The sequence below is a fragment of the Lithobates pipiens genome, unplaced genomic scaffold, assembly GCF_037356315.1.
Source record: "Lithobates pipiens isolate NorthernLeopardFrog02 unplaced genomic scaffold, aLitPip1_a1.2 Scaffold_18, whole genome shotgun sequence".
NCBI classification, from domain to species: domain Eukaryota; kingdom Metazoa; phylum Chordata; class Amphibia; order Anura; family Ranidae; genus Lithobates; species Lithobates pipiens.
The window spans coordinates 139760961-139784084 of NW_027507758.1; the positions used below are offsets into that span (position 1 = coordinate 139760961).

Below are 23124 nucleotides of genomic sequence, written 5' to 3' on the forward strand. Positions count from 1 at the left end.
ATGGCTACATTCCTACATACAGCGGGACCATGGAGAGAGGATGTAGCCACCGTCTAACAAGAAGTCAGTTTACAACAGAAGAAAAAAAGGGATTTAGAGCTGGCTAAGAACAATAGAAGATGTTTTTTGAATTAAGAATAAATCTTGTACTTTAAACCAGAGTTTAGTGTCATCTTTAAAGAGGAAGTAAACTTTCCTCTAATGTTTAGAGTACCTATAGGTAAGCCTTATTATAGGCTTACCTATAGGTACAAATACCTCCTAAACTTGCACAGTTTTAGAGATATTTACTGTATACTGTGCCGATTATGTAATTGGCTCATGTGCTCTGAAGGAACGGCGGCTGGTGTCGTCTCTTCAGAGCCCTGTGCCGTGACCGGCAGCTCCCACGTGCATGCGCGGGAGAGATGTCATGCAGCTCCGACCAGCCACACAGCCGGAGACCGTAGACCTGGAAGGAAGACGGGTGAAGATGTTTCCGAAGACGGGTGAAGATGTTTACGGCCTGCAGCAGGGACGACGAGGGCTTCGTTTGCAGGTACGTGTCACATAATGTGCTAGTATGCGATGCATACTAGTACATTATGCCTTTACTTTGCAGGTAAAAAAGAAACAACAGAGTTTACTTCCTCGTTAAGGTAAACATGGCAAATTAGGCAATAAAAACCATATTAGGTCTACAAATCCTCTTGAGGCAACCCAGTTGTATGTCTAGGGCTGTGTTACAATCAGTTAAGACTAGATTATTGTCCTCAGATGGTAACTGAGCTACCAATAAATATAAATTTAAGGATACCATATCATCCATCATAATCTGTCTGTACTTCCACTACCTTGGCCTCTAGGGTTTTGGTAACCAAAATGGAGGCTCCTTGGAAATATGTAAAGCAACGTTGTAGGTCTGGGCGAACTAGAATTTTGCCCAGACCTCTAGTGCTGAAACTTGGTCTCTTTTCCCTACACACCGTCCTCTCCACAACATGCACATTAGAAGCTGTAGATGACCTCTCAAGCTCCCTTCAGGTTTCAAGTATCATCAAGCCCTCCTGATCTGTACTGTCCCTGACCCACCTCCTACAACCATTTTCCTACTCTGCCCTCAGTCTATCTGCTCCCAGTCACTGTACTGCTGTTCAAGTGTTTGTTATATAAAAACACATCCCCAGGATCATTGTCTTTGGGTATTAGCTATTTAAACAAAGTACATAGGAAGGCCCAATGGGATGGGGAACATGGAGATGCTTATGAAGGACATGTAGGAGGAAAGAAAATGGAAACCTACTACATAGAGAGGGCTAGTATAGACACTTACAAAATTCCAGGAGCTATGATTCAAGGCCAGAGGTTGAGCAGTTCTCAGTTGTCTCAGTGTCCGGCAGCACCACGATTTTAGGGAGGGACCTTCTCTCCCAGGCAGGTAGAAGCCTGGGGGGGGGGGGGGGGTAGGACAAAGGTTTTTTCGCCTCAGGAGAAAAGACTTATTGTCACCGGTTCACTAAAAATAAATCTGATTCCTGCCATTCTTATAGTTTAGGCTTTCTTTCTTGCCCACAACTCTCAGAATGGCAAATTTGTTTTAAGAGTCTGCGATCTTTGCTATTAAATAAGACAAAGGTTGGTTCTTGTGGGGTGGGGTCCTGGATGAGGTTCTGTGAGCTCTTGCATTAGTAAATGACACCTAATCTCCATATCAGGAAGATCTGTCAAGTTCAGGTGTGAGCTCCCAATCTAAAGGGGGTCTCTGCCTTCCACAATTCCGGTTGTACGACTTAATGCCTAGGACCAACCATATAATAACGGGACTCTAATTTGTGCCTCAAAATGGTAAATCACACACACACACACACACAAATTAGCAAAGCTTTATTCCACCATAGTAAAAATACCACCTATGTGGTTATCAAGGTAGGGCAAGGTAGGAAAACAGACAGTAAAATAAATAAATCAGCATGTTGGATATAGATATAAGTATATATTACCATTGTTATTACCTTCAATTTTTAAACAAGAACTTTTCCAAACTGCAAACCAGGGGACCCCCCTGTAGCTACACTATGGGCTATAGCTCTGAATTGGAAATCTTATCCAATTTTCTGCACTGATAGAATGGACACCATAATGTTGGAGAGAATTTTTCCTTGTCAAAAGATTTTTATTAAGTTCAAAGTAATAAGCTTAACATACATGTTAATAGATACAAGTTAACATAAGGAATGAAGCTCAATAATTACAGTAGTAGGTAAGTATATAAAACGTAAAATGAAATATGATAAATAAATAAGGATACTCGAAATAGAGATTTTAGAACCAATATATTTTATCAAAAGGTATCCATCTATTTCTACCATGTTAGTTTCCAATATAATGTGGATGAGATACAACATTAGTAACAATGAGCTTCAAGAATCAATGACGGGGATGGTAGAGGAAGGAAAGGGTATAGAGAAAGAAAAGGAAGAAGAGAGGCAAAAAGAATTTTACTGGATTAATCCGAGAGCCAGTGTGGGGTTTAGTAAGGTTTGAGTTCCATCAAATATAATCAACTACCATGGCAGGAGTACTGAATCATCAAAAGATGAAGGTGCGAAAGAATGAACCCATGGGCACCACATATTTTAAAATTTTCGAATTTGATTGTTCTATGGCAGCCAGTTTAGAGTGGATCATGAAGTTATTCATTCTATGTTTTGACTCCGCTACCACCAAAGAAGGGGATTTCCTTGCTTTCGCAAGAGTTTGCTTAGCAACTGTAAGGAGCTGGACAAAAAGCTTGAACTGTATATGTGTCAAGTATACAGGTTTAAGATTAAGTAATGCCGTGGTAGGGTCTGGTTGCATTAGCATTTTGAATAGTTTGGAGGCAATTAAAAATATTTCCTTCCAGAAGATTTGAGCTATAGGACAGGCCTACCAGATGTGCATTTGCGTGCCCAAGTCCGAACAGCCCCGAAAGCAAAGGGCTGAGCAGGATGTAGAGTGTTTAGCAACTCTGGATGGTACGAGGTAGCATCGGGTCAAGAATTTATAATTGGTTTCAACCGCTAAAACATTAGGGGAGGATGTTTTGGTAGCCAACCAGATATCTGACCATTCTTTAGCAGTTATTGTACGCCCAAGGTCCTCCTCCCATTTCTGGGTATAAGAAGGTTTGTCCGAGTTGGGTGCAGTAAATAACTGAGAGTAAAGAGAAGAGATTAGTCTCTTGGCATGTGGGTGCTTTTTACATGTGGTTTCAGACATTGTGAGTTGACCAAGTGTTGTGTCTGCATTTGTGTAAGGTGTGAAGACATTTTTCATTTGAAGGTATCAGAATATGTTCGAGGGGGTTAACCCAAAAGTCTCTTGCAGATCTTGAAAATGAATAATGTTGGAGGACATAACAAATTTATGTAATCTCAAAACATCTAGGGAAGCCCAGACTTTGAATGGCTTGGGGGAGACTCATGCTGAGTAAAAAGCTGGATTTTTAAGGAAGGAGAGGAGAGGATTGTGTGGGGATAGTAATTGGTGTTTGGTTTTAAGCCTATCCCAAAGGGATATAAAGTGTTTAGTAATAGGGTTATGTAGACCAATGCGATCTTTAGGATGAAGTCCTAGAAGGTTTGAGACTGATAAGGGATCACATTCAGTCACTTCTATTGATACCCACAAAGGGGTTTCTTGTGTTGCATGATATTTTGGTAAGCTTGTGTTATAGGCAGCTTTGTAATATAATGCAAAGTTGGGAAAACCCAAGCCACTAGAAGGCTTAGGAAGATATAATGTTTGGGAAGGGATGCGAGGTTTGGAAGATCCCCAAACAAATGTCATTTCCCTTTTCTGAATTAATCTAATAAAGTATGCTGGGATTGGGTTCGGCAGGACTCTGAACAAATATAGTAATTTAGGTAAAATTGACATTTTGATAGTATTAATCCTACCTAGCCAAGATAGTGGAAGGTGAGACCATTGTTTCATTAAATTAGTCACTTTCCTCAGAGTAGATGGGTAATTGGCTAAAAAAGAGATCTAAGATAGAAGCTGTTAGATTAATACCAAGGTATGGGATTGTTTTTTCTGCCCAGGTAAATGAAAGTGTTGATTTTACCACGTCTTCTTCTCTGTCGGGTAGGGATATATTCAGTGCTAAACATTTTGTGGGGTTATTTGTTAATCCGGATATATTGGCAAACCTATTAAGGATAGGTAATAGATTAGGACCAGAGACTTGGGAAGATGATAAAAATAGTAAAATATCATCCGCAAACAAACAGAGTTCTATTCCGGTTATTTTTGGGTCTAGTCTAATGTATTGTGCTAGGGGTTCTATTAAAAGGGAAAATAAAAGTGGGGAAAGTGGACATCCCTGACATGTGCCATTTTCTATTTTGAAAGAGTCAGATTTATAGCCTGCATGTTTTACATATGCTTGATGTCTGTCATAAAGTGCTGTTATCCATTTAATGAAGGGGGTTCCAAAACCCGATTTCTGGAGAGTGTGATGCAAATGGGGCCAAAAAACTGAATCAAAAGCTTTCCTGATATCAAGGGAAAGGAAACGAGAGGGAATGCGGCGAGTTTTGGCAATGTGCACCAAGAGTACTGCCCGACACACATTGTCACCAGCTTGGTGAGTAGGCATAAAGCCTACTTGGTCACGATGAATAAGGTTACCTATGATTTTGTTCAGGCGGGATGCCAAAATTTTCGCTAGAATTTTTATATCAAGGTTTAAAAGTGAAATGGAGCGGAAATTCGAGCAGGATGTGTCCTATCAGGATTTGCTTTTGGGATCATGCAGATAATTGAGAAAGGATCTCTACAAAAGTATGGTAATATATGGCTGAAAAACCATCTGGGCCTGGTCTTTTGTTTTGCTTTAGTTCTTTAATAGTGTTCACTACCTCTACCACTGAAATGGGTTCTTCGAGAAGAGAATTTTGGATCTGGGTTAGTTCAGGAAGCTTTAAATGAGTAAAAGGCATCGGCTTCAGAAGGATTAAATTCTGTAGTTTCCGAATATAGGGAAACTAACTGAGATTTGTGGAAACTTTTAAGCGGATTGCAGGTATAATTATTTTTCGACAATTGGAGTCGGATAGGATTAGATTGTTTATGCCTAGAATTGAGAGCATGCGACAACATAGTGTCTGGTTTGTTAGATTTCATAAAGTAGGCGTGTCTAGAACGTTGCAGGGATTTATCTGCGTTTTCTGTGAGAAATAGATCATATTCTAACCTGGCATTTTCTAAACTAGTTTTTGTGCTCGAAGAAGGATTATCTTGGAAATTTACAAAGGCAGTGTTATATTCTTTAATCTTATTCCTTTTCAGATAAATGAGACTTATAGTCTTCTAATAGACATTTGTTTTAGACTGATTCTGTATATGACCATTATTAAGGCTTATTATCTTGAAATTTTTGAGATGCATTTTATTGTTTTTCCTTTTTGTTTTACTTGTCTTCTGGCTTTTGATGTTGGTATCATCACAAGATACATGTACATGAGGTTTGTAAAATTACATCCTTATAAAATGTGCAGGTTTCTATACCTGTATAGACTGTTATATTTATGATGCCAATTCTTTAATAGGGTTTTTTCTATATAGCTATATTGTTTCTTTTGTGTGTTGCTACCGAAATTTGTAACAATTAATTTGTAATTAATGTGGCGCCGTCAGACTTCTCCCCAAAGCCAATAAAGTGCAGATTATTCCATCTAGAGCCAGCCAGGTTCTAGTCTCTCCCAGTTTGACTCTATACAAAGAGAAATACATTTTAGCAGTGAAGAAGTTAGCAGAAAGTGGGAAGATGGCATACTCCACAAAGCTAATGCACTCTTCGGTTAGGGTTGCCTGCTCTCTAAAGGCACACACGTTATGAAAATCAGAAGAGGAAATTCGTAAGACGAGCTGTCTGCAGATTTTCAGAACTCAATGTCTGATTTTCAGATGGTCAGTACAGAAATCGTCACACAAAAGTCGAAAGTACAAACACGCATGAATCAAGGAACGACCCAGAAGAGTTTGGTCTAGTAAACTACAGTTCATAATCTAGAGTTAACATTTGTGAGGCAGCAATTGATCAAATGTCTAAATGCAGCGCACATTCTCATCTTCTTTAATGGGATAATAATGAAGCTGCTTTTCTTGCGATACTGGTGTAGTTTTGCCAAACATATTTTAAAAGGCATTTTTTTTGTAGTGATATAAATATTATTATTATTATGGTTGTTTGATTTTTGTGGAAGTTACCACAACACCATTATCCCAGAGTTTTTAAGATCAAAGATACAATTATGTTGGTGTCCGTTCTTAATTTTCCATCGTGTTGTTTTTAATATAACTGCCTACTTCCAAACTGTCATTTAAAGAAAAACACCTAGCCAAGTATTATTCTACAAAAAAAATTATTGTGCAGAAAAAAAAACCCAACAGAAATTAAATTAGAGATGCTGTCTGCCATCCAAATAAAAATAACCTAATAAAAAAGTGTGAACCAACACTCACCAAACTTCTGCTAACATGAAATTTATAGAAAGGGCCCAAAGGGTGGCGCTTGAGAAATGAACTTCCTCTTCGTATTCCCATAGTACGTCACTGCATTCCTGTTTGTCAAATGACAATTTGCAGATAGTTAGTATGCTAGACAAAATCCTGCACACATGCTTTTGACAAAAATCAGACGCTCGGTCGTACAACAATCGAACCGCGTGTACGAGGCTTTAGATGCCGCACGTCCTAAACTCAATATGTATTCCATCCATATGTATTGCATTCCAGGTTATTTGCTACTCTGTTGGGCATTAGGCAATCCCTGTAGACTCATCTCTTAGGGAAAGCTTATCCCACTTCCATCTTAAAAACTGCACTTCTACTTCTTTTCATCAGCTCATCCATCAAAGTTATAACCACTTGTCTCCTTTGCTTCTCCCTGTTAGATTGTACTTTCTCACAAGCAGTGCCCTCCCAATTCTCTTGTATTGAATTATATTGTAGCTATACTGTCTCCTGTTACTTTGTAAAACACTGCAAACTGTTGGCGCTATATTAATCGTGTAGAATAATAAGAGGTGACAAGTTAGAGTCCTGATATTTAGACAGCTTGGTAGGTATTCTTATGGCAAGGTAGGTACTAATTTCATTTGACTTGCACACATACAGTAGGTAGATCTTGCAGGATGGGGTCTACAGGGGGCCTGTGAATTTGTCTCAGTATATGGTAAATCCTGAGTGGGAATTCAATTTCCAAGGAGGTAGTATCTCTTAAGAATAGTAGTGCATCATCTGCATATGGGGATATTTCCTCTGTATCATTCCTTAGGAAACCACCAATATTTGGGTCGATGAGACTGATGGATCTATAGCAAGGACAAAAAGCAAGGGTAACAGTGAGCACCACTGCCTTGTACCTCTTCTTTTTAACCCCCCTGACGGTATTCCCGAGTCTGGCTCGGGGTGGAATTTTTATACCAAGAGCGGTAACCCCGAGCCAGACTCGGGACTGCATCGCTGGATCCAGGAGGAGGTTTACTTACCTTCTCCCTCGGATCCAGCGTTGTCTCCCCGCTGTACGAGCGAGCCGTGTCTCGCTCGGTCTATCACGAAGCCGATCTCCGTTCCCTACGAGCGTTGCGACGCACGGGGACGGAGATCGACGCCAAATTCAAAAAGTGAAACACACAGTATACATACAGTATAATGTAATCTTACAGATTACATTGCTGTATGTAAATATTTCACATCCCCTTTGTCCCTAGTGGTCTGTCCAGTGCTCTGCATGCAGTTTTATATAATAAAAACTGTTCTTTATGCCTGGAAACTGGAGATTGTCCATAGCAACCAAACTGTCACTTTACATCAAAAATGGTTTTAGACCAGCTAGAAAACAGCGATAATAAATTGTAATCACTTGCAGAATTGAGCGATAGCGATTTGTGGGGAGATCCGTCATCAAATACTGAAAAGTAATGACAGTGACAATTCTGCAACTGAGCAAATTTCTGTGTTTTTGATTTGATTACATTATTGAATAATTTTTATTATTAATATATTATTATTTGGTACAATTATTTATAGTTATTTATTATATTCTAATTTATGATTTCATTTTTTCAAACTTTATCATACCCGGGATGTCTGCTAGACTCTGGTTTGGACAGATTTAAGAGAGTTATTCCTAAGAATTACAGGACTACAATATAAAACGCCAAATTTTCATGCAAAATAATGGTACCGCTTTTAGCACCTAAAATCCAAAATAATCGTACCGCCAGGGAGGTTAATGGTTGTGAAAAAAGTTTATTCACACTGATGTATGGCTATTGGATTTGAGTACAGAATTTTGAATCAATTTAATAAATTCATGATCCAAACCAAAGATTTTACAGAAATATTGCCACCCCACTCTATCAAATGCCTTAGCAGCATCTAATGAGAGAATGTTGTCTGTAGGTTTAGATATAGTCATCAAATATTGATAGTTGTTGGTCTGTTCTGGATAAGCCTGGTTGGTCCATTTGGATTATGTTATGAATTGTTTTAGAGAATGCTGTGGCAGTAATTTTAGAGTCTAAGGTTAATAGTGAAATCAGCCAATAGGATTCTAGTATCCAGGGGTCCTGGTTTTGGTAGAACTATTATTGTAGCCTAATTCATCAAGGTAAGTAATATATCACCAAACTTTTCGTAGATTTCAGATGGCAAGCCATCATTCCCTGGCACTTTATTACTCAAAAAAATTGCCACTGCCTCATGAAGCTCATTTATGATGATTGGAGCATTTAACATGGCCCGTCTGTTTCTTCTAAGCCAAGAAGAGTAGCTCAATGTAATTGTATTGCATCTTGAGTATATGAGACTTTAGTATCTTAGAGATTCAAACTATATGTTAAATTCCTGCAGGATGAAGGGAGATTTTGTTCTAACCCAGAATTTATGCCTTTAATGCAGGGAGATGCTGTGTGTGCTTTTGCTATCGTGGCCAACATATGCCCCATGTTTTCATAATCATAGTATTTTTGGGAGTGAGGAATCTTCTGTCTTCAGTTTGGAGACATTTTTTATACCGGTTGAGAACCAGCCCACAATCTGATTCTCTGGATTGTGAGTTTCTTTTTCTTTCTTTTTTTTTTTTAGTTTTTTTTTACATATATACCTCTTAGAAATGCTTTCAATTCATCCCACACAACATAACTGGTTGCCAAATATCTGTTAACATCAGTCCACACAAAAAAAAAAAAATAGTAAACTACAATCTGTTTTCCATGCCTGCCCCCAAATTTCCATGCCAAACTGTGGCATAAAAAGGTTTTTTAACTGCTATAACCTTTTCCTCCTGTATTAAATGTATCCAGTGGTCAGAAGGTGACAAAGAGCATGTAGTCATCCTGGCTGACTTCTCCTGAAGAGGGTGTCAGAGACCTGTATTAGAATAATACTTTCAGGGTCCTCTGCATTGGAGCTCAAGCTCATTGTGGTCTAACCAGGCTGCAACTACATTCGGAGAACCAATAACATTTATTTTGCCTCCTGCAGCTACTCTCATCTTTCTTGAGTACAGCATGGTTTAGGGAATTCAGTTTTTACAATCATCTTTTAACATCCAGGTCTTTGGTGCAATGCCTCTGGATTTGAATCAATAAATCTAGAAAGAGGAAGACTTTGAATCCCTGTACTCTAGTTGTTTATTATTTCTAGCCAATTTTAAGGCGATTTCCTTATCCCTGTAATCAAACATTTCACATGTAGTTGTAATGTAAATAAATTATTGAAATGGTTTAAGAGAGCCCCCTGGTGGTGGAGGACAGAATGGCACTAAATGAGGGCGCAAAGTTATCCTTTCCCAAAAGTAGGCTTAATTTAGACTTTAACGTGCATTTTTTTATTCACACATTTTTTACTGCCTCCCCCCAAAGCTCCAAAGGCTGCCTTATGGGGTATACACATGGGGTTGCACCCATGTGTAGCAAAAATGATCACTTCTTTTGCATTTGTTGGGCAGTACAGCCTACCAAACACCACTTATTCAGTGCTATAAACACAGTTGTGGCATGACGGTGCAGGCTTTTTTCAGAACCTCACCACCTGTCAAATGCCCTCTGAAAAGCAGTCCAACGCAGATCATTTCTTAAAGTGCAATGCTATTGTAGAAAGATAAATGGTGTTCTATAACCTTTGTGTCAGATTTATCTTCTGCTTGTTCTGGCATTTCAATGATATGGAGATTATTTCTACATAAATAATTTTCCATATCTTCCACCCTAATTTGTGATTGGAAGGTTTAAATTATGTAGAATGCAGACTGCATTTTGATAGAACCACCTCATCTTCCTATGTGCGCATGCTGCTCTCTAGGGTTGTGGTACAGTTCTGCATTTTTTGCATGTTACGCCTAATAGGTTTAGGTTGGTATGTAGGACCTGTTACTGGTCTGTTAGGACCTGTTAGTAAAGTATTACATGTATTTACTGCTGTTAACATATCACACAAGGTGGGTTCTGGTTCCTCCTCATTATCTGCTGGTTAAACAGCAGTTATAGGCATTGAGTGAATACGGACAGTTCCATGTGAAGTCTTTTCAGTGGATCGGTCTACATTTCCACTGCATGTTAGTGGTCTGAGTGCAGAAGGCATTTTAGTAGTTGCTCTTTTGCATACCAATGTATCCAGTTTTTCTGCTAGTGCTTCTCTTTAATGGGATGCTGAGGTGGTGGTCCTCTGTCCGCCCACATGGCCGCATCATCAGAGCTCTATGTATGAATGAACTACAAGTTCTTTTTTTTTTTTTTTTTCCTTTTTTCCTTTTTTTCTTTTCTCCCACTCAGTGAAATCAATTTAATAACCGTGGGACCACCTCAGCTTACAGCTCAGCGTCCCTTCCATGCAGTCACATCATAGTGGCAAGTTTTTTTTTTTTTTGAGAGTGTTAATGCCAGGCTAACAACCTTCATAATAACCATATCATCCCTCCGGTATCACACTCCCATCTTATCCCCATCCCCTACGGCCACATCACCCTGAATGCGTTTGATCTCGTCTGAACTACAAGTTCTGACATCTTTTGCGGCTGTCGGTTTGGAGTTTCCTATTAACTACCAAGGCGCAATTGAGCCTTCCTGTTAGTGTAAAACTGTCTGCCTGTACGATGTACGGCCAGCTACCTCACACTGACAGTCTGCAGGAGACTTGCATGGCATCAGTGATTTGCTGATCGCTGGTGCAATGCTTTCCAGGCACCTAAAAATACAAAAATAGTAAATGCTAATTTTTTTTTTTACCTGAAAATAAATGTGCCTTTGATTTATTTTTATTTTTTTAAGTGAACTTATCCTTTAATTTATAGCACAAAATGGTAACATTTACATAGTTTAATCATTGTCTTCTGTCTGCTTTAGCTGAATAGCCCTGGTATCAGTGTACATGTAGTGTGTTCTCATTTGACCATCACTGATTTTGTTGTCTCTTATTTTTCAGGATGGGGTGACTCAGCCGGTTCTCCATCAGAGACTGGTATGACCTATGATGCCCTTCATGTCTTTGACTGGATCAAGGCCAGAAGTGGGGACAATCCTGTCTACATCTGGGGACACTCTTTGGGAACAGGGTAAATATAATACCCGTGCTTAGTTTATCTGGAAAAACTCATCCATACATCGACAGTAGGCAGCACCACCAGTATTGCATCTTAGAAGTAGCTTAACAGACACAATCTTGGTTTTTCTAACTTTTTGTAAAACAAAGAAGTAATTTGTAAAAATTCGTGTCACACCATTATTTACTTACGACTTAGCTTAAGCAAGGAATTAGGTCTAGCTTGTATGATTGAAGTTCACGTTACATTAAACCCATATAGAATGTCCATTCCTGGCTTCCTGTGGCCCTGTCACATTGCAGGTTACACTGTGTTGTACTGCTAAACATTAAACTCTGCTTTTATGTGCATATCTGTAGAGAACAGAGGCAGGAAGAATGACCTTAATATTGCCTGAGATTGAATGTCAAGTTAGACCTTTGGATTTCAATATATTATTGCAACTATGGCCGGATAAATTTTAGTTGTGTATTTTGTCTCCCATCTTCTATATCTCCATTATGGTCCAAATATTGCAATGGTGTGAATTTTTCACTTACTTTGTTTTGTGATTTTCAGTGTTGCCACAAACTTGGTGAGGAGGTTGTGTGAAAGAGGTAAGCATTCTGTTTAATAACACGTTTTCCCCATTTCCCAGCCTTGCGATATGCACATTATTCAGCCTACTAGTCTGTTAGGAAAACAGACTTAAAATGTTTAGGAACATTTAATGTTTGTTCATATTTCTGTGGCAACTACATGTAGATTATTTTCTCACATCAAGTGAATCTGATAAATTAGCAACTAGCAACTTTGGAAGTGTTTTTTTACACCAGTAAAAGCCAATTATACTCACATTCTAATTTATTGGACTGGACACATGAGTCAGTTTTACACAGTACCTCCTATCTCCGGCCTTTGTTTAATATTGCATGTTTGTGGTATATTCTACTGTAAGGGACTACTTAATATGATGGAAATGTATTAATAAAACACACTAATGATATTGAAAACTTCTTCTGATTGTAACTTTTCTATGTAATGTTTTGTAGAAACACCTCCTGATGCCCTGGTCCTGGAATCGCCTTTTACAAACATTCGAGAAGAGGCAAAAAGTCATCCTTTTTCTGTGGTAAGCAACAAACCTGGGCTTGATGTTAGTGAAAGCGAAATATAGGCTGTCCTGACATTTTAAAGGCTTCAAGGAATGATTGATCAATATTCAAATATGTATACCATAGTTTGTGGACGCTATAGCTTTCCTACAGACTAAATAATGTACATTGGGATTTTCCTTTTTTTTTTTTTTTTTTTTTTTTTTTTACCAAAGACTTGTAGCAGAATACATTTTGGCCTAAATTTATGACAATATTTGATCGTATTGGATATGTTTTTTGACAGAAATTAGAAAATATTGTTTTAGCTTCAAAATTGTTTGCCTTTTTTTCATTTATATTGCGAAAAATAAAAAACAGTGGTGAGCAAATGCCATCAAGAGAAAGCTCTATTTGTGTGAAAAAAAAAGGATAAAAATGTCATGTGCGTACATGTGTATTGCATTACTGTGCAATTGCCAATTAACCACCTCAATACAGTGCAGTTACACCCCCTTCCTGACCAGACCAATTTTCAGCTTTCAGCGCTCTCACAGTTTGAATGACAATTACTTAGTCATCCAACACTGTACCCATATGAAACTTGCGTCCTTTTTTCCACACAAATAGAGCTTTCTTTTAGTGGTATTTAATCACTAGTGGGTTTTTTATTTTTTGTGCTATAAATAAAATAAAATGTAAATTTTGAGAAAAAACTGCCTTTTTCTTTGTTTTTGTCATACATTTTTGCTAATTAGTAATTTTTCTTCATACATTTTGGCCAAAATTTATAGTGCTACATATCTTTGGTAAAAAATAACCCACATTAGTATAGATTATTTGGTCTTTGTGAAAGTTATAGAGTCTACAAACTATGGTGCCAATCACTGAAAATTGATCACATCTGATCAGGCCTTCAGTACATCAGGTGTATCTCATTTCTTGAGACACTAACAAGTCAGGAAAGTACAAATACTCCCCAAATGACCCCTTTTTACAAAGTAGACATTCCAAGGTATTAAGTAAGTAGCATGGTGAGTTTTTTTAAGTTGTAATTTTTTCCCACAATTCTTTACATATTGTCATATTATCAGGTTATTTCTAACATACAGCATATGCATACAACAAACTACACCCCAAAATACATTCTGCTACTCTTCCCGAGTACGTCGATACCACATGTGTGAGACTGTTACACAGCCTGGCCACATACAGAGCACCAACATTGATGTAGTACCTTCAGACGAGCAAAAATGACGCATCTCATTTCTCAACCACCTATTACACTTTTGAAGGCCCTGGAGTACCAGGACAATGGAATTTTCCATAAAATGACCCCATTTTGGAAAGCAAACACCCCAACATATAATCTGTGAGGCATAATGAGTCTTTTGAACGGTTAATTTTTTTCCAGACGTTTTTGGAATATGTGGAAAAAAATTGAAACGCATTTTTTTTTTTACACAAAATTGTCAATTTATAAGATATTTCTAACACATAGCATGTATATAGCAAAAATTACACCGCAAAATACATTTTGCTACTCTTCCCGAGTATGGCGATACCATATTGTAGGACTTTTACACAGCCTGGCCACATAGAGAAGCCGAACATTGAAGTAGTACGTTCAGGCATTCTAGGAGCATAAATGACACATCTCATTTCATTCCTACCTTTCACACTTTTGAAGGTCCTGGACTACCAGGACAGTGAAATTACCCACAAAATGACCCCATTTTGGAAAGCAAACACCCCAACGTATATTCTATGAGACATGGGCTGCAAATAGGTACTCGGGTACTCTGATGGCCTGGTGACAGGTACTCGGGTACTCTGATGGCCTGGTGACAGGTACTCGGGTACTCTGATGGCCTGGTGACAGGTACTCAGGTACTCTGATGGCCTGGTGACAGGTACTCAGATGAACTGTGACAGGTACTCGGGTACTCAGATGGGCTGTGACAGGTACTTGGGTACTCGGATGAACCGTGTCAGGTACTCGGGTACTCGGATGAACCGTGTCAGGTACTCGGGTACTCGGATGAACCGTGTCAGGTACTCGGGTACTCGGATGAACCGTGTCAGGTACTCGGGTACTCGGATGAACCGTGTCAGGTACTCGGGTACTCGGATGAACCGTGACAGGTACTCGGGTACTCGGATGAACCGTGACAGGTACTCGGGTACTCGGATGAACCGTGACAGGTACTCGGGTACTCGGGTAATCGGATGAACCGTGACAGGTACTCGGATGAACCGTGACAGGTACTCAGGTACTCGGATGAACCGTGACAGGTACTCGGGTACTCGGATGAACCGTGACAGGTACTCGGGTACTCGGATGAACCGTGACAGGTACTCGGGTATTCGGATGAACCGTGACAGGTACTCGGGTATTCGGATGAACCGTGACAGGTACTCGGGTACTCTGATGGGCTGGGACAGGTACTCGGGTACTCTGATGGGCTGGGACAGGTACTCGGGTACTCTGATGGGCTGGGACAGGTACTCGGGTACTCTGATGGGCTGGGACAGGTACTCGGGTACTCTGATGGGCTGGGACAGGTACTCGGGTACTCTGATGGGCTGGGACAGGTACTCGGGTACTCTGATGGGCTGGGACAGGTACTCTGGTACTCTGATGGGCTGGGACAGGTACTCGGGTACTCTGATGGGCTGGGACAGGTACTCGGGTACTCTGATGGGCTGGGACAGGTACTCGGGTACTCTGATGGGCTGGGACAGGTACTCGGGTACTCTGATGGGCTGGGACAGGTACTCGGGTACTCTGATGGGCTGGGACAGGTACTCGGGTACTCTGATGGGCTGGGACAGGTACTCGGGTACTCTGATGGGCTGGGACAGGTACTCGGGTACTCTGATGGGCTGGGACAGGTACTCGGGTACTCTGATGGGCTGGGACAGGTACTCGGGTACTCTGATGGGCTGGGACAGGTACTCGGGTACTCTGATGGGCTGGGACAGGTACTCGGGTACTCAGATGAACTGTGATAGGTACTCAAATACTCTGATGGACTGTGACAGGTACTCTGATGGACTGTGATTGACAGGTACTATAAGGGGTGGTGACAGGCCCTCTTTATTGGGGGGGGGGGGGCAATCAGTGTGCTTGATGTGTACTGTAGGCGGTAACGAGATGTTACCGCAATCTCCTCCTCACACACGATTGTTACAGCAGTTTGTTTACATTTTAGTGATCGGCTGTGAGAGGATCACAGCCGTTTACGTGGGTAAACAGCTGGCCAATGGCTGTTTACCAGCGTCGGTGACGAGCAGTGTTCCCGGGGAACACGCCGCCACCGACGTGCACGCGCAGCGTGCTCACAATCGCGCGAATGCGCCGTGCACAGTCGGGGTGTGACCATCTGTGATCGGCCGTGACTTCATCACGGCCGATCACGTGGTAAACAGCCATAACCAATGGCTGTTCACCCCCTTCGGTGGCGAGCGGTGTCTCCGTGACACGCCACCACCGAAGAAACAGGGATGCATGCGCACGAGCTCCCGCTGCAATAGGTGCGCCGCCTGGCCGTCATTTAAAAGCCGGCGGTCAGCAACTAGTTAAAGTAGCGCAGTGCTGAACAGCAAAAAATGCCTTGGTCATGAAGGGGGTATAACCTTCTGGAGCTTGAAGTGATATTAAAGTTTTTTTTGTTTAAAAATAGCAAACATGTTATACTTATCTGCTCTGTGCAGTGGTTTTCCACAGAGCAGCCCAGTTCCTCCTCTTGGGGTCTTCGCTGGCGCTCCTGGTCCCTCCCTCCTGCCGAGTGCCCCCACAGCAAGCAGCTTTCTATGAGAACACCCGAGCTGCTGCTCTGTGTGTCCATTCAGACACAGAACTGTTGCTCATTGGCTCACTGACTTTAATTGACAGCAGGGGGAGCCAATGTCACCAGCTGCTGTGTCTCAGCCAACCAGGAGGGAGAGTTCAGACTGCCGAGGCTTTTGTGCAACATCGCTGGATTGAGATGAAGCTCAGGTAAGTAGTAGGAGGGGCTGAAGGGGGTTTCTGCAGCTAGGTTTTTTTATCTTATTGCATAGAATGCATTAAGTTAAAAAAAAACTTCTGCCTTTTAGAATCACTTTAAGTGGTTAATGGTTGTGTTCAAAGACATAATGAATTAGAATTGGTTGTATGTTATCAGCTTAAAGCAGGCCTTTACCCATATCAACTTGATAAATAATAATGTTCTCTAGCAAGGAACATACATTCCATATTTAATAATTATGCTACCAAAATTAGTGTGTGCTGTAAATTGCATTCAACATTGTTTTGTTTTTCTTCTTCTTGCTGAAGCCCCTGAACAGAAGTAAATCATAAAGCGAAAATATACCCATCAATTTACCGGTTTCAGAAAACAAGTAATGTTACTGGAATGCTGGGATTGCTAACTGTCACATTTGCTTGTGTCCTCAACCAAACTGTCAAACCATCAAATGGTTGGTGTCAAAACTGATCACATGTGCAGCACCATGGCAGTTGCATATCAAAGAAAAGCAGCTTCCTTGGCTGTAAAGGATTGGAGGGTTTAATTCTGATTTAAGGCTGTCAGCAGATCAGCCTCTACAAACTCCAGTGCCTAAAAATAGAGAGCAACTGAGCATGTGCAAAGCTTGGTAAGGCAGTGTATTACTGGATTTTAAACCGTATAAGCACTTATTTTTAATGTTTAACATAGCTACACCCGCAAAAGGGGCCATCCTGAAGTGATCCAGCAGGGCTTAATTTTCTGACTAAAGTTGCACTTTAAGCACATTGGGGTTGATTTACAAAAGGCATATATACTGTGCACTGCAAGTGCACTTGCTCCAGAGCTTAGTAAATGAAGTAAGGCTTCATTTTGCAAAAAATAATCAAATGCAAGGGAAAAAAAACGCATTTGTTTCCTGCACAGGATTGGATGATAGAAATCGGCAGAGCTTCCCCTCATTTCAGAGATTCACCGCAGATCTAGAGCAACTGCATTTGCAGTACACAATATATTTGCCTTTTAGTAAATAAACCTCATCGTGTTTCACTATTGTTGTAACAGATGAGGATCAGATCACATTTTATGGCAAATTACTGCAGTAAACCAGTTAATCCCAATGGGTTCACATGCTTTTTCTTTACATTGCAATTCCCATAATCCTGAAGATGGCTTTTGTGTTTGGGCCATTTAACTGGTGTGCAATGTCATTTTTGATTCCTCATAGATAAAGTATATACAAAAACACTATACTCTTTATTAATTTTAAGTTAGGTAAATTAATTTAATGAGCTAGGAAGTGTCTCATCCCCTCCTCTTTTCATCCCCCTGCTTGTTCAAATGGGACATATGGTGCAGTCAACTTAGCTTAAGGGCATACTGCTGATGCTGTGCAGAAAACCCATAATGCTCTGTTTTGTCATGATTGCTTCCTGTATTAAAAGTTTGTATATTAAATATTTTATACACATAAAAAGAACAAACTAGCATTTGTTTTTATATACTATAAAACTGAAATAATGGAATGTTAACCACTTTACGATCGGCGCACGACAATGTACATCCATTTTTTTGAACAGGGATATCTCGGTAACGGCAGCAGCTGCATTCCTTGTAATAGGAATAAAAGTGATCCATTTTTTTTTAAAACAGTGTAAAAATAAATAAAATCAATTAAAATAAATAAGAATTTTTTATTTTTTTTTAAAACACCCCGTCCCGACGAGCTTGCGCATAGAAGTGAACGCATACGTGAGTAGCGCCCCCATATGAAAATGGTAGTCAAACCACACGTGAGGTATCGCCATGATCGGTAGAGCGAGAGCAATAATTCTACCCCTGGACCTCCTCTGTAACGCAAAACATGCAACATGTCGCTTATGGAGATTTTTGAAGGTAAAAGTTTGACTCCATTCCACGAGCGGGCGCAATTTTGAAATGTGACATGTTGGGTATCAATTTACTCGGTGTAACATTATCTTGCACAATATAAACAAAAACCTGGGTTCAATTTATTGTTGTCTTATTTTTTTATTTAAAAAGTGCGCTTGTAAGACTGCTGCATAAATACGGTGTGAAAAAAGTATTGCAATGACCGCCATTTTATTCTCTAGGGCAGTGATGGCGAACCTTGGCACCCCAGATGTTTTGGAACTACATTTCCCATGATGCTCCTGCACTCTGCAGTGTAGTTGAGCATCATGGGAAATGTAGTTCTAAAACATCTGGAGTGCCAAGGTTCGCCATCACTGCTCTAGGGTGAAAAAAAAACAATATATAATGTTTGGGGTTCTAAGTAATTTTCTAGCAAAAAAAAACTGTTTTAAACATGTAAACACCGAGTCTGAAAAAGAGGCCTGGTCCTTAAGTAGTTAATTCTAATAAATAAATAAGCTAAAATAATTAATTAAAAAAATTTAAAAATGTAAAAAATATAAAATTAAATTGACCCAAACAATAAGATAATCACTAGTACAGGAAAATAGAAAGTTGAACTGTAACTATAAAATTCTACGTCAGTTCATATAGCCTGCTAAGATTCTTTATGATGCTGTTCTAGGTGTACAGATATTTCCCAGGTTTTGATTGGTTTTTCCTTGATCCCATCACAGCAAGTGGCATCAAGTTTGCCAACGATGAAAAGTAAGTATGCAATATCTGTCTATGTCCTTAAATCGGCCTTGATGGTACATATTTTATAAAGAGGTTATATAATTGCAATTGACATTTTTCAGGAGACTAATATTTTTCAATTTCCAACAATGCAAGACAATCTGCAGTACTTTACCACCTGTCAGTTAAAGTGGTTGTAAACCCAACATTTGCACTTTGCTGCATCAAAATCATTTCTAATCAATGTACATGATGCTCTTTTTACAACTTGCCTAACCTTTGTCATTCTGTTGAAAACGAGCCAGAATCACTTTCATGACGTCATTGGTGCATGCGCAAATTTGTGGCTATTAACGCCATGAGGTGTATTCCGTGTCTCTGTCATCCACTCCCTGCGGCATTGCATTGCAATCCTACGAGACTACAGCCCCATGCTCTTCTTCCTGAGATACCCCGTGTGACTTGCTACGTCATATGGAAGTGTAAACCTTAGCACCGATCACCGAGGACAGAATGAAGCTTGCTAAAACTACACCAAAACAACAAATATCCCACAGTGTTATATTTCTTTTCACTTTTATTAGTACCTCTGTTTGGAAAACAGGTACAGGTGTGTAAATTGTAGACGTAGTAATAATAGAATGTAAATGAGGGTTTCTTTTCACACAATGTGCATTTGTGAGATTCCGGCCATTACCACAACAGAGGGCGGAAGTTTTACAGTGCACAGATGTGGAAGACAGAAGTAAAAATGGCGCCGGCTTTGGATCAGAGGCATAGAAACAAATATAAGCTGCTATAAAGTAGGAAGGGACCATGGAGGTTTATTTATAAGATGGAATGATTTAAAATGCTTTTGTGTATATGCTGTATTCAATATCAGGATTTGTTTGGCTGAGCTTACTTTCTCTTTAAGACCCTTGCAAACCTTCTGATCATTGGTTTTAGAATAAACCTCAGCAGATCCCTATCCTCACCCAACCTGAACACTTGCTTTTTATTGCACTGCATGTTAAAAGCAGCGGAAACAAGCATAGACAGCCTTCCCAAGCAATATTTTGTTACATAAAGTCACTTGTAATAATAATTTTATTGTGTACTCCCAAGATAGTTTAACCATTGTTTTGAAGTTTTGTGTGTGTACTGATCAAGAAAGTCAAACCTATTTATACAAATATTTACCACTAAATAATTTGCTGATGACACCCGCATATGGTGACTTTTATTAAGTTGCAATCTTCTACACTAAAGCATTCATATAATCCTTTTTTCCAGTGTCAAATACATATCATGCCCACTGCTGATACTCCATGCAGAGGATGACCCTGTGATCCCATTCCATCTAGGAAGAAAGGTAATGATAATCTGGTATTTTGTTACTCAAAACTGAGATACAACAACAGCAAACGCATTAACAGCAGACATAGAAATGTGTGTGTGTGTGTGTGTGTGTGTGTGTGTGTATATGTATATGTATATATATGCTAAGTTCACCTTTAGGTAAAAAAAAAAAATGCACATATTTTTGCCACAAAAAAATGTGCAATTAATATTTTTTTCCTACAGAAGCCAGCAAAGTTTTGGACCCATGATTGGTGGATTGCGGGTGCAATGTCAGGCTCCTGCACACTCTCCTTCAAGCTTTCTGCCCATACTTCTATATGGGCTTTCAGATAGAAAGCTGAAGGAAGTATGAAGAACTACAAGCAGAGTCCTATACAGCCGCTCTGATCCTAAATGTGACATTGGCTGTGAGGTAGAAAAACCACCATCCGCTATCACATGGGGGAAGGGAGGGATTACAGGGGGTGAGGGTGGATGTGCTGGAACATGTTACATGTTGAACCCTAAATACAGGTGTGACATATAACATGTTCTAAAGCTGAACTTTAAAACTTGCCTGTCATAAGAGAAACCTCTTTCTGAAACTGGTCGTTGCCTTTTTTGGCTTTAAAGCTGAATGCCAGAAATTCAGCAGCTTTCTACAATATGCTGGCTACTATGGGTTAAAGGGGTTGTAAACCCTCAAATGTTTGTTATTTTATAAAAAAAAAAAAAAAAAATCATACTTACCACCACTGTGCAATTCGTTTTGCACATAGTGGCCCCGATCATCCTCTTCTGGGGCCCCCCAACAGGGCTTGCGGGTCCTCCCCCGCATCGGTAAACCCCCTAGGAAAAGCGTTCTCCGTGGGGGTTACTGTGCGAGTGAGCTCCTGAGTCCAACATTTGCGTCCATAGACACAGGATGCCAGACTCGGCCCCACCCCCCGGCGCCCGCGCCATTGGATTTGATTGGCAGCAGTGGGAGCCAATGGCTGCACTGCTATCAATCTATCCAATCAAAAGCAGAGAACCCCGGCCAGAGATGTAGAGTGCGTAGGATGCATTAAGGTGAAAAAACACAATGGTTTACAACCCTTTTAAGCCCAACAAGGTGAATGCCAAATCATGGACTTATCTCTTTTATTTACAACTGACAGTTTTACTGAGCGAGTACACCTATCACTATACTCCCAATGCTCTGACAGAAAAAAAGATGCTGCTTTCTCACACATCTCTGCCTTTTCCTCCTCTCCACTATCCATTCACAGAAAGCTTTGTATTTTGTGAATGGGTTCACAAATCACAAAGTGCTCTATTATTGGGCTGGAGGAAGGGAAGGGATGGGCAGAGCTGCTGCATTTGATTCTGCTGGAGCAGAGACCAGAAGGATTAAAGATTATTCCAAAAGTGAGCTTTAATACTGAGTCAAAGTTAGATTGTAATAAAACCAAGCCATTAGTATGGCAGCCAGGACACTAAAGTTCCCAAAAAGTAAAGTCAACAATGACAGCTAGCATATTTCTATTATTTCCAGTTTTCTTTAGATGAGGCAGCGTATTAAGCTTAAATATAGTCTTTTTAAAAAAAAAAAAGCGTATCTAGGATCATGATTTAAAAATCATCCATTCATCTCCTACTAGTTAATTTTGTACTTCTACTTTGCAAAGAATCCCACTTGTTTATTTACTTGAATTCTGTTACAACCAGATTTTTTTGCATCTTTTTTTGTTTAGCAAAAACTAAAACTCCGAGCTGTAATTAAATACCACCAAAAGAAAGCTCTATTTGTGGGAAAAAAATTATAAAAATTTCATTTGGGTACAGTGTTGTATGCCCGCGCAATTGTCATTCAAAGTGCATCAGCGCTGAAAGCTGAAAATTGGTCTGGGACTGAGGGGGGTTTAAGTGCCCAGTAAGCAAGTGGTTAAAAATCATCCATTCATCTCCTACTAGTTAATTTTGTACTTCTACTTTGCAAAGAATCCCACTTGTTTATTTACTTGAATTCTGTTACAACCAATCACCATACCCTTTGAGTAGGCACTGCTGTGTCTCAGGATTCAAAGGGCACGCCTTCTAAACTACAGAGGTGCATAACAGAAAACACAAACAACCCTTTGACCATGTGTATTTAGCCCACCTGTCTCTCTGAGTGATTCATACTGTATAGTCAGCACAAGTAGAAATTAAGTTCAAAACTAGGTCTGGTCCAACAAAATATATAGAACACCAAACCTCATGATTTCCACCAGGCAGCTGTACGATATCTCAATTTGCAACTCATTCTAGGGAAGGTCATTACAGATAAGGCTATCTTCAAACCAGTTGTGCCAAATGTTATGATATTTCTGGGCGCAGCTTCAGTGAACATATATGGGTGGCTGGTATGGGAGGGTGGCATGAATTTCAGAGATCCATTGGGCCTTTGTTGGAAGCAAACGGAGGTGATGTTTTTTTGTGGACTAAAAACACCAACATGAATTAATAGAGCTGATTGTTCATTCATTTCCTTCTATTCTCCCAAGTGGTCTCTCTCATGCTATTGATG

The 23124-nt window shown here is 39.9% G+C and overlaps 1 protein-coding gene across 2 annotated transcripts in view; it reads left to right on the plus strand.

The window, feature by feature from the left end:
* The window catches only part of ABHD12 (abhydrolase domain containing 12, lysophospholipase), a 223156-nt gene that overhangs the window by 173538 nt on the left and 26494 nt on the right, over nt 1-23124 (plus strand). For both annotated transcript variants that reach the window (XM_077486185.1, XM_077486184.1), the window contains exons 7-11: nt 11455-11584; nt 12131-12168; nt 12604-12683; nt 19198-19280; nt 20526-20604. In XM_077486185.1, coding sequence (XP_077342311.1) covers nt 11455-11584; nt 12131-12168; nt 12604-12683; nt 19198-19280; nt 20526-20604 — 410 coding nt within the window. The remainder of the gene's footprint in view (nt 1-11454; nt 11585-12130; nt 12169-12603; nt 12684-19197; nt 19281-20525; nt 20605-23124) is intronic.